Consider the following 12,739-nt stretch of genomic DNA (forward strand, 5'->3'; position numbering starts at 1 on the left):
TGTCAACCGGTTCAAGCCTACTCTACCAGGCATATAGCCTGGTAGGGCTGATGACGCAGACAAAAACCATACCTTTATTTCTCATGTAGTAGGTCCGGTATGACTGAAAAAGCAACTTTAAAAAATATGCAAATGAGGAATTTGAGCAATAAGCCTAATGCTGTAAGATTTATAAGTGAAACATTGTGCTTCATACCTTGGGTTACTGATCATATAACAGGCTCCATTCACACGTCCGCAAATGGGTCCGCATCCGTTCCGCAATATCGGGAACAGGTGCAGACCCATTCGCTACGCAGAAAAATAGAACATGTCCTATTCTTGACTAGAATAGGCAGTTCTATGGGGGGTGCCGGCCGGGTGTATTGCGGATCCGCAATACACCACGGACGTGTGAATGGACCCTAATATTGCTGTATCTACACGGTCTTTAATGACCGCTGCAACTCATATCAGCTTTATTAGGCTTTGGGTAGGGGATTGCATTTGTTTGCTAAGGGGCTATAGAGTTTCTCAAACTTTCATCACAATTTCTTGTTTGTTAGGATGGCAAATTCCACAGTTTTACATTGTTTCATAGGTTTTTTTTTTAACATATCTTTTACATAGTTTGGGCAATGGAGGTATTTAGGTATTGTAAAAAATGATCTTAGCAAAAACAGTCCAGTTACCTTTGAACAGCAAATGACATGCATATTTTAGTTATACCTGTTGCATAGATTTTCATTCTATTTTGTGTCCAGTATGTATGGCCAGTAGTCTGGTAATATTTGCCACTAATGTCTTCTGTCTGTATGTCAGCCTGGCCTGACAGCTTACCCCCAAACCCATTGGACTTCCTTGCCTCCAGGCCCTATGAATTGTGTATAAGCTCTTGTGCCTATATAGTCCTGTTCATGACTACTGACTATACTATAGAATTACTACACTGGGGTATGGTATGTTTCAGTTTTTTCTAGTTAGCTATTTAGCTCTGAGCATATTTCAGTCAGCTGCTGGTTTTCTATAATATACCCAGATAAGCCTGTGTAATCTGTGTGCGATGCCAAGCCAAACATGCCAGTTAAAGCTTTCGTCATTTAATGAACTTAAAGGGAACCTGTCACCTGAAAAACGCATATTAAACCGACCACAGTACCTTACAGTATCCCCCAGTGTGTTGCTAATCATGTTTTTCTTGCCTCTTTGTGTTTCTTCATACTTGTTAAAAACGATGTTTTAATGTCGGTTGGCGCTGTGTCTGAGTCAGGCTTGGAGTCAAGGGGGGCAGCGGCCTAGGCGTCTCCAATCCTGCTCTCCCCGCCTCCCGCCGCCTTGATTGACACGCCGTATCTCAGTGCCGGGACCGCGCTCTCAGCCCGCGAGTATGTAAGGCTGGCGGGCGCATGCGCTGTAGCGAGACGGAAGCCGGCTGAGTGTACGAGACGGAGCCGGGATCGCGCTACAGCACCTTTACTGCGCATGCGGGCTGAGAGCGCGGTCCCGGCACTGAGATGCGGCGGGAGGCGGGGAGAGCAGGATTGGAGACGCCTAGGCCGCCGCCCCCCTTGACTCCAAGCCTGACTCGGAGACAGCTCCAACCGACATTAAAGCATAATTTTTAACAAGTATGAAGAAACACAAAGAGGCAAGAAAAACATGATTAGCAACACACTGGGGGATACTGTAAGGTACTGTGGTCGGTTTAATATGTGTTTTTCAGGTGACAGGTTCCCTTTAACCAGTTATATTACTTCTAATTCAAGATGTCTCCCCACTTTACAGGAGCATCTGATTGAGAATGAGGTGTCAATATTGCGCCAAGTGAAACACCCCAATATTATAATGCTCATAGAGGAGATGGACACTACAACAGAGCTGTATCTGGTGATGGAATTAGTCAAGGTAAGAGGATTATCCCAATTTCATTAATCATAAGTGGGCATTCTACAGAGGCATTAATAAGATTACATGATTGTAATTAGGATGATAAAGTAGATCCAGTAACTTAAGAAAACCACTAAATGGAACAGTTACTTAAAGGTTGCTATTAGAGATTAGCGAATTTCATATTTAGAAATTCATTCACGCTTCGTTTGGTGGTAAAAGCAGAATTGCATTATGGATTCCGTTACCACTGACAATAACGCAATTCTATGACGGAATGCCTTTACAGGAGTTCTGTTATTCATTCCGTCATAATAGAAGTCTATGGCCTGCATTACGGATCCGTCCCATTTCCGTTATGCAGGGGAGTCCTCATCTCTAATTGCTATGATAGGATCATAAGGCCAAGCAATGTGCAGATACTCGTACATTCTGTTATTTTATTGTACTAAAAAGGAAAAAAAACTCTTCCTTCCAGCTTTGGGTAGTTTTTGGCTGAATACTCTATCCTTATCTTCCCCAAAATCTATCTTTTGGAGAGCATCAGGAGGCCTCCATACACACGAGATGGTCAGCTGAGCCTACCAAAACTGGTGTGTTTGGCCGAAATGTATCTAATATGTATGGCAAGTTGTACAGCTTGATGATAAGAAGCATATACAGGGTAGCCCACCTCCAATATCTCTAATTTTTTCAGGGCCCGGTAGGAATTAAAAGCTGATTGGTTGCTATGGGCAACTAATACAGATTTACTATTAGGCACTTTGATTTGGAGATATTGAAGGCAGGCTACTTTTTCATGGGCCACCCTTTACTATTATCTTCAAATTAATTATTGGAAATATCCCACAAAAATGCTATGCTTCGAATTTAGTGTAGCTGCCTTTATTCAGTAATATTGCTACCCCTCTCTAGTAGTTATAGCCTGTAATATTTTTTTGATTGAAACGTCTTTATTACAATCAGTCATCATACTTACATACATTAGTACTGTGACGCAGCACAGGCCATGAAACAGTACATAATAAATTACTTACAGTCGTCTTTGCGAGCATGGTATTGTTATGTAAAGCACGGGCTAACCCACACTATACATCGCAATGAATGCTACACTAGCATACCTATTCAATCACAAAACCTTCCAACAAAGCATTTAGACAGTGATGAGGGGAAGGGGAGGTGGGAAGGAGGGGATAGGGAGGGGGAATCACATGTCCTTATCTTTATTGAGAAGACAAATACAAACGGGGGGAGAAGGGGAAGGAGAGGGGTTTAGTCCTCTTCTTCTTCGTCGACGTCCGAGATGTTGTAGTCCTGCAGCATACTATGGATAAGTCTGCGGCAGTCCTGGACGGACTTGTTCTCCCTCCTGAGAATGAGCCGGTTCCTAGCAAACCAAATAGCGTCCTTAAAAGTTATAGCCTGTAATATTATTACACTCCAGAAATACAACCAGGCCCCTCTTGAACTCTTTTAGTGAACTCGCCATCACCACCTCCTCAGGCAGAGAGTTCCATAGTCTCACTGCTCTTACCGTAAAGAATCCTTTTCTATGTTTGTGTACAAACCTTCTTTCCTCCAGACGCAGAGGATGTCGCTCAATTAACTTCTGACATTATAATGAGTGAAGAACGATTGAAGCTCTCACATGACGCATGGTCCTTAAAAGAGCACCAAAGAAAAATCAGTTTGCTGCTACTATTTAGCATTTGTTGGAGCAATGTAACATACACCTAGTGGAAACAGTAAGCCGTTTTGAAGACCAGCCAAGGCTGTGTTCATGGCGTCCATTTTTACAGGATCCATGTCAGATCTGACATGTAATGGGTCCATCAGGTTTTCGTTACTTATCATTTAAACAAATATCTCAGTGTCCTTGGCCCATCTTCATGGAGAACCTGTCACCACAAAATGCAGTGCAATCTGCAGACAACATATTATAGAGCAGTAGAAGCTGAGGGGATTGATATATAGGTTTATTGAGTGAGATTCCACAAAACTTGTAATTTATACATTTAAATCTTTGCTATTTCTGAACTTAAAGGGGCTGTGCAAGAATGGAGTTTAAACATTGCCTGCAGCCAATCACTGGCCGCAAAGGTGACCAGCTCCCCTTAAATCATGACAAATGGTCACATGACTCCTGTGTACAGCTACCAGTGACTGAGTACTTACACAGAATGCTATCAATCACTGATAACACCTCCCCATGTAGAACGATCAGTGACAACTATCTATGTATACACACTTACACAGAGAATGCTATCCATTATTGATAACACCTCCCCTGTGTACAATTATCAGTGACCGACAGCTATATATGTATACACACTTAGAGAGAATGCTATCAATCACTGATAACACCTCCCTCCTGTACTGCTATCAGTGACTGACAGCTATCTATGTATACACACTTACACAGAGAATGCTATAAATTACTGATAACACCTCCCTATGTACAATTATCAGTTACTGACCGCTATACAGGTGAAACTCAAAGAATTTGAATATCGTGCAAAAGTTTATTTATTTCAGTAATGCAACTTAAAATTAGAATATTGTGAAAAGGTTCAATATTCTAGGCTCAAAGTGTCACCCTCTAGTCCGCTAATTAATCCATACCCCCTGAGCAAAGGGTACCTGAGATTGTGACTTTGGGGTTTTCATAAGCTGTAAGCCATAATCATCCAAATTATAACAAATAAAGGCTTGGAATATCTCGCTTTGCATGTAATGAGTCTATCTCATATATTAGTTTCACCTTTTAAATTGCATTACTGAAATAAATGAACTTTGCACGATATTCCAATTTTTCGAGTTTCACCTGTATGCCGTATGTATACACACTTACATAGAGAATGCTATCAATCACTGATAACACCTCCCACCTGTACAACTATCAGTGACTGACAGCTATGTATACACACTTACACAGAGAATGCTATCAATCCCTGATAAAATGCCCTCTGTGTACAACTGAAGTCAGAAATAGCAGAGATTTAAAAGTATAAATTACAAGTTTTATTGACTTTTTTTCCATAAAACGGTTTATCAATCTGCTCAGTTTCTCCTGCTCTATAACATGGTGCCTGCAGATTGTACGGCGTTTCGTGGTGACAGGTTCTCTTTGACTCTCAGCATGCAGCAGGATGCCCGCAGGGAAGATTGATGGGAGCTAAAGGGATACAGCACTTAACAGAGTGATTGCACCCCTTGTCGTTAGCAATAGGTGGGGTTCCCAGCACCCAGAACTCCACCAGTCACTACTTCTGAGATGTCTCTGCTTGTGAGAACACTTATTCTGAATGACTATTATGTTTTACAATCCCATTTTCTATATGACTAGGGAGGAGACTTATTTGATGCAATCACATCTTCAACAAAGTACACAGAACGAGATGCCAGTGCAATGATATACAATCTTGCTAGTGCTATGAAGTATCTTCACAGCCTTCATATAGTTCATAGAGACATCAAACCTGAAAACCTTCTGGTAAGTTGGAATTGATGGGTTTTGTCTGATACTTGATTCATTTTCCTATATAGATGATAAGAAAACTTACAAGCTGATTTATACTAGCAGAAATATTTTCAGTGTCCACATATTTTGCATGGTTTGGTTGAAAGCCTTTTTCACTAGTTGTCCACTGTGTATACAACTTTTAGGCAAGCTGTATTTTTCAGGATTAATTTTGAACAGTGCTGTCTGTCAATCCAAAATTTTAATCAAACCTGAATATTTAAGAAAATAAAAGGGAGGTTTTGGCTTTGGAATATCTGTGTGCTTATTGTGTAATTTAATAAAAAATAAATTTGCCTTATTTTCTTCTGTTAAAGTGGGAATAATAAACAAACCACAAAAGATTTACCTCCCAGACACAGTTCAGAAAGGTGGACTCTTCCCTTACCGTAAATCTCCCGTTTAAGAAGTGCCCACAAGTAGGGATGAGCAGACCGCTGGATGTTCGGGTTCGGCCGAACTTCGGGTCAAAGTTCGGGTTCAGGACCTGAACCAGAACCCCATTGAAGTCAATTGGGACCCGAACTTTAGTGCACTAAAATGGCTGTAAAATAGTAATAGTAAGGGCTAGAGGGCTGCAAAAGGAAGCAAAATGGGGGTAAGAGCATGACAATTGCCCTGCAAACAAATGTGAATAGGGAAATGACTTAAAATAACATAGAATGGAAAAAAAATGAAAAATAATAATCTTGAGTTAGGAGGCGGAGGTCAAAGTGGAGTAGGATGTTGAGGAGGCGGAAGATGTGGTGATGTAGGTGGAAGCAGCGGTGGAGGAGAAGGAGATAGCCAAGACTGTTTGTTTGTTTGTTTTTTGGTTTATTTAATTTTTATAAATTTGGGAAGGCCCCAAAAGATTGGGAAATGGAAAAGAGAACGCAAAGAGAAAGTGCGCTGGAATATAACAATACCTGGGTGCGGCCATTATACTTGTCTATTCAGCACAAGGTACGGACAAGTCCTGTGGGATCCATGCCTGGTTCATTTTAATGAATGTGAGCTTGTCTACGTTGGCTGTGGACAGGCGGCTGCACTTGTCTGTGATCACCCCCCCTCTTTCCTGCCATGCTAAACACACGTTCGAACAATACACTGGCCGCACGGCAGGCCAGCACCTCCAAGGCGTAAAGGGCAAGCCCAGGCCATGTGCCTAATTTGGAGACCCAGAAGTTGAATGGGGCAGACCCATCAGTCAGTACGTGTAGGCATGTGCACACGTACTGTACCACCATGTTGCCGAAATGCTGCCTCCTGCTAAGACGTTCCATATGAGTTGGTTGTTGTGGCATGCTGACAAAGCTTTTCCACATTTCAGCCATGCTAACCCTCCCTTCTGAGGTGCTGGTGGTGCCCCAGCTGCGTTGGCGACTTTCGACTTCCTCCTCTGCCTTCGCCTTGTGCTTCCACTGAGTCCCCGCTGTCAGGTGTGAATGCCATCAGCAGCGCATCTTCTTATCACGCTCCAGTGACTGAATTAAGGACGGCACGTTGTCCTTGTAGCGGGGATCCAACAGGGTGGCCACCCAGTAATCAGCACTGGTTAGAATGTGGGCAACTCAACGGTCATTGCGCAGGCACTACGGCATGTAAATGCTCATGTGTGCCAGGCTGCCCAGAGACAACGACAAGCTGTCCTCTGTAGGAGGTATATCGTCTGTGCCCTCTGTATTCCCCAACCACGCTCCACTGATGCCCATGAGCTGCTTTGGGTGCCACCCTGCTGTGAATACGGTTCCTCCTCCTCATCATCCTCCAGAACTGTGTCCTGGCTGGACAGTTGTGTACCTGGCCTCTGTTGGTGCAGGAACCCACCCTCCGAGCCACTTGTGAATGACTGGTCTGATAACCGTGGAAATGATCCCTCTTCCTCCTGTGCCACATCCTCTTCCATCATCGCCCAAAGCGTTTTTTCAAGGAGACATAGAAGTGGGATAGTAATGCTGAGGACGGCGTCATCAGCACTGGCCATTTTGGTAGTTGGAGTACTCGAAACAGCGCAACACGACACACACGTCCCGCATGGAGGCCCACTCGTTGGTGGTGAAGTGGTGCTGTTCCACAGAGCGACTCACCCGTGTGTGCTGCAGCTGAAACTCCACTATCGCCTTCTGCTGCTCACACAGTCTCTCCAGCATGTGCAAGGTGTAGTTCCACCTTGTGGGTACGTTGCATATGAGGCAGTGAGCGGGAAGGCCAAAGTTACGCTGCAGTGTAGACAGGCGAGCAGCAGAAGGGTGAGAACGCTGAAAGTGCGCACAGACGGCCCGCACTTTCTGCAGCAGCTCTGACATATCGTGGTACTTTTTTAGGAACCTCTGCACCACCAAATTCAGCACATGCGCACGGGATGTGCCTCAAATCGGCTAGGCCCAGAGCTGCTACGAGCTTGTGCCCGTTCGCGCACACCACCAGGCCGGGCCACTCATCGGTCTGTTGTTCAATACCCGTCCACAGCTCCTGTGCGGTGTGGGTTTTTTACCCCAAACAGATGAATTTCAAAACAGCCTGCTGTCGTTTCCCCCTGGCTGTGCTGAAGTTAGTGGTGCAGGTGTTACTCTGACCGGATGAGGAGGAGGAGGCAACGAGAAACGTCCTGCAATCCTTGGTGGCGGAAGAACATGCGCCAAACTGCTATCCACCTAAGGCCCAGCCGCCACTGCATTTACCCAGTGTGCAGTTAGGGAGATATAACGGCCCTGCCCATGCTTACTGGTCCTCGTATCGGTGGTTATGTGGACTTTGCCACAGATGGCGTTGCGCAGTGCACACCTGATTTTTGTGCAGGGCAGGGATGGCCCGCCTAAAAAAGTTGTGGCGGCTGGGAATCACGTACTGTGGGACAGTCACTGCCATAAGGTTTTTTAAGTCTCTGTCTCTACCAGACGGGATGACAGTATTTCAAAGGCCAGGAATTTTGAAAATGCTGGCATTCAGGGCCAGGGATCGCTGGTGGGTAGTGGGGTACTTCCTCTTTCTCTCCAGTGTTTGGGGGATGGACAGCTGAACGCTTCCATGGGACAGTGTGGAGATGCTTGGTGGAGGTGGTGGTGTTGCTGCCACATCCTCTGTTTGCGGGGTGGCAGGTGCCAATGTCACTCCAGAGGGGGAGGAAGAGGCCGAGGCTGCAGCAGAAGAGGGACCAGGAGGAGCCTGAGATCCTTCGTGATTTTTGTGGTGTGTACTCCACTGCAGTTCGTGCTTTGCAATTAGATGCCTGGTCATGCAGGTGGTGCTCAAGTTTAGAACATTTATGCCTCGCTTCAGGCTATGATTGCACAGCGTGCAAACCACTCGCGTCTTGTCATCAGCACATTGTCTGAAGAACTGCCACACCAGGGAACTCCTTGGAGCTGGCTTTGGTGTGCTCAATTCCTGGGTGCGGTGGGCAGTAGCAGGCGTACTGGCTAGGGGACGGTCACTCTGCTTTTGCACCCTGCTTCCTCTTTTGCTGTGTGGCTGGCACTGTGACCACCACCTCTTCCTCCGAACTGCACACGTCACTCACATGACCTCGATTCCATGTGGGGTCTAGGACCTCCTCATCCTCCACATCATCTTCCACCCACTCTTCATCCCTGACCTCCTTGCCGGTCTGCACACTGCAGAAAGGCGCAGCAGTTGGCACCTGTGTTTCGTCATCATCAGAGACGTGCTTGTCACTACCAGAGCTTTGGGACGTTCTCACAGCTCTGTTTCTCCACCCCTGTGATGATGTCACTACTAGAGCTGGGAGAAGTTCTCACTACTCTGTTTACTTTTGGTTTCTTTCACCACAGCTGTTCTTCATGTGTTTGATTTCCCTCTCCTTATATCACCCCTCCTCCTATGATAGGATGTGGATTATAGTTCTCACTTCAGTTGTAGCTCTTGCTTTAGTTTCTTCACTTGTAGCTATCAGTTCACTGGACCGGTGTTCTGCTGCAGCTAGCACTCCGGATATTGCCAGCCTGTCCTTGGATCCATCTTCTCTGCGGCTATAACACCTTCAGCTAAGTCTGCAGACATTGTTGTATTCCTGTTTGTTTTCTGACTGGATCTGAGGTGGCCACGGTTCCCTCCATATACTGAGTAGGGCACTGGTGGCCGTGCCCCTTCCACTATTGTAGGGGTTACAGTGGTCATTAGTCTTAGGCACGTGGGCATGCCTCGTTCCGCCATTTGGATCCGGGCATGTGCTTTAGCAGAATAGGGAAAGCGTTGAGGGTCGGACAGGGGTCACCCTTTATCCTCCCTAGTTCTGGGTCCAGTCAGTTGCTCTGTACTGTGAATTACTATTGTTGCTCACATACAGCCGTGACATTATAATCCACCAAAACCGTCCTTTTTTGACATGGATCCGCTTTCTGACCTGGTTGACCGCATGCAGGGTCTTTCTTTGGAAGTAGCGGATCTCCGTCAATCTATGACCCAGCTTCAAGCATTGGGCCCTGCTCCGGCTCATGGAGTCTGTTGCGAGCCAAAGGTCTCACTTCCGGAGACGTTCTCCGGGGGCAGTGAGAATTTTGTTCGTTTCAGAGAGGCATGCAAACTCCATTTTTGCTTGTGTTCTCACTCTTCTGGTAATCAGGAGCAGAGGGTGAGGATTGTCATTTCCCTGCTCAGGGGTAATGCTCACACTTGGGCTTTTTCGCTGCCATCAGGGGATCCCTCCCTTCGATCCGTGGAGGGATTTTTTGTGGCCCTGGGGCAGATTTATGATGACCCGGATCGTGTTGCTCTGGCCGAATCTAACCTACGTGTTTTATGCCAGAACAAACGGTCTGCGGAGCTTTATTGTTCTGAATTTCGGAGATGGGCAGCTGATTCGGGTTGGAATGATGCTGCACTCCGGAGTCAGTTCTGTCATGGTCTCTCGGAGAGATTAAAAGATGCGTTTGCTTTCCATGAGAGACCAACGTCCTTAGAGTCTGCCATGTCATTGGCGGTACGCCTTGACAGGCGTCTAAGAGAAAGAAACGAGACCTCTCTGTCCAACCATTGTCAGTCTAGGGGCAGTGGTGCGGACTCATTCAGTGTGCAGGGGCCTCATCCTGTCTCGCTCCCCTCTGAGGAGGAGCCCATGCAGCTAGCTCGACTTGCCCCTGATAAAAGAGGATTTAGTCGTCAGAGTATGGTCTGTTTTTGTTGTGGGGGCATAGGTCATTTGGCAAATGTTTGTCCGTCTAGGAGATTCTTGAACCGTACTAAGAGCGATAATAAGAGAAAAATCTCAAAAGGTAAATCATCAGGTTCTGCTTCATCTGCTACTTTGGGCAAAGTTGATGTAGGATTTGATGCTTTTCCTCTGACCTGCAGTTCCCGTTTTCTCCTGTCTGCCAGGGTGGCGCTAGAGAGCAAAGTCATTTCTTGTGAGATTTTTGTCTATAGTGGAGCGGCCGTCAATCTTATTGACACTCAATTTGTAGCCATGCATGGTTTTCAGGTTTGCACATTAGATAAAGATATACCTGTTTTTGCTATTGACTCTGCTCCACTCTCACAGAGATCTCTGAAGGGCATTGTTCACAATATCCGGCTAGCTGTAGGTGACACTCATGTGGAGGATATATCTTGTTTTGTCCTTAACGGATTGCCGTCTCCTCTAGTTTTGGGGTTACCCTGGCTCACTAGACATAACCCCACTATTGATTGGCAAGGAAGGCAAATAAATGAGTGGAGTGATTTTTGTAGAGAGAATTGTCTCACAGCGACTTTTGCAGAGGTGTCTACTAAAACGGTGCCATCATTTCTCTCTGATTTCTCGGACCTGTTTTCCGAGAGCGGTGTTCAGGAGCTACCTCCTCACCGGGAGTTTGACTGTCCCATTAACCTCATTCCCGGCGCCAAGCTGCCAAAAGCACGCCTCTACAATCTCTCACAACCGGAAAGAATCGCTATGCGAACTTACATCTCCGAGAGTCTCGAAAAGGGGCATATTCGTCCCTCAAAGTCACCTGTGGCCGCGGGTTTTTTTTTTGTTAAAAAGAAAGATGGCTCTCTGAGACCTTGCCTAGATTTTAGGGAGCTGAACCGTATCACGATTTGCGATCCCTATCCCCTTCCTCTGATCCCGGACCTCTTCAATCAAATTGTTGGGGCCAAGGTGTTTTCCAAATTGGATTTGAGAGGCGCGTACAACCTGGTCAGGGTCAGAGAGGGGGATGAATGGAAAACGGCCTTTAATACCCCTGACGGGCATTTCGAGAATCTCGTTATGCCTTTCGGCCTGATGAATGCTCCGGCCGTCTTTCAGCATTTTGTTAATAGTATTTTCTATCATTTAATGGGGAAATTTGTATTGGTGTATCTTGATGATATTTTGATTTTTTCCCCTGATGTTCAGACCCATCAGGATCATCTTTTTCAGGTTCTGCAGATTCTGCGGGAAAATAAATTGTACGCCAAGCTGGAGAAATGTCTTTTTATGGTATCGGAGATTCAATTTCTGGGTTTTCTCCTCTCTGCTTCTGGTTTTCGCATGGATCCCGAGAAGGTCCGTGCTGTACTTGAGTGGGAGCTTCCTGAGAATCAGAAGGCATTGATGCGCTTTCTGGGTTTTGCGAACTATTACAGAAAGTTCATTTTGAATTATTCCTCTGTTGTCAAACCCCTCACTGACATGACAAAAAAGGGGGCGGATTTTTCCTCTTGGTCGGAGGAGGCGCTTACAGCCTTTTCTAAGATTAAAGAGAATTTTGCGTCTGCTCCCGTCTTGGTGCATCCCGATGTTTCCTTACCTTTTATTGTTGAGGTGGATGCTTCCGAGGTGGGTGTGGGTGCGGTTTTGTCCCAGGGCCCTTCCCCTGCCAAGTGGCGACCCTGTGCCTTTTTCTCTAAAAAAACTCTCCCCGGCAGAGAGAAACTATGATGTGGGAGATAGGGAGTTGTTGGCCATCAAGTTGGCTTTCGAGGAATGGCGCCATTGGTTGGAGGGGGCCAGGCACCCTATCACCGTTTTTACCGACCATAAGAATCTGGCATACTTGGAGTCGGCCAAGCGTATGAATCCGAGACAGGCCAGATGGTCTCTGTTCTTCTCCAGATTCAATTTTGTTGTTACATTCCGACCTGGGATAAAAAATGTGAAGGCTGATGCTCTCTCTCGCAGTTTTCCGGGAGGAGGAAACTCAGAGGACCCGGGTCCCATTTTGGCGGAGGGGGTAGTTGTTTCTGCTCTATATTCCGATTTGGAGGCCGAGGTCCAGGCTGCCCAGACTGAGACACCTGCCCGTTGTCCTTCTGGGAAGTTGTTCGTGCCTCCTGAGCTACGTCACAAACTCTTTAAGGAGCATCATGATACGGTTCTTGCTGGTCACCCCGGGAGTAGAGCCACGGTAGATCTCATTGCTCGGAGATTTTGGTGGCCGGCTCTTCGTA

At 46.1% G+C, this 12,739-nt stretch overlaps 1 protein-coding gene across 5 annotated transcripts in view; it reads left to right on the top strand.

Annotated features, from left to right (window-relative positions):
* The window catches only part of DCLK2 (doublecortin like kinase 2), a 153,658-nt gene that overhangs the window by 113,349 nt on the left and 27,570 nt on the right, over window positions 1-12,739 (top strand). For all 5 annotated transcript variants that reach the window (XR_005776359.1, XM_040418531.1, XM_040418532.1 and 2 more), the window contains 2 exons: window positions 1,765-1,884; window positions 5,213-5,359. Coding sequence is in view for 4 of the 5 variants with exons in the window: in XM_040418531.1 (XP_040274465.1) it covers window positions 1,765-1,884; window positions 5,213-5,359 (267 nt within the window). In the remaining variant the exon portion in view is untranslated. The remainder of the gene's footprint in view (window positions 1-1,764; window positions 1,885-5,212; window positions 5,360-12,739) is intronic.

This window comes from Bufo bufo, chromosome 2 (assembly GCF_905171765.1).
Source record: "Bufo bufo chromosome 2, aBufBuf1.1, whole genome shotgun sequence".
Classification (NCBI taxonomy): Eukaryota; Metazoa; Chordata; class Amphibia; order Anura; family Bufonidae; genus Bufo; species Bufo bufo.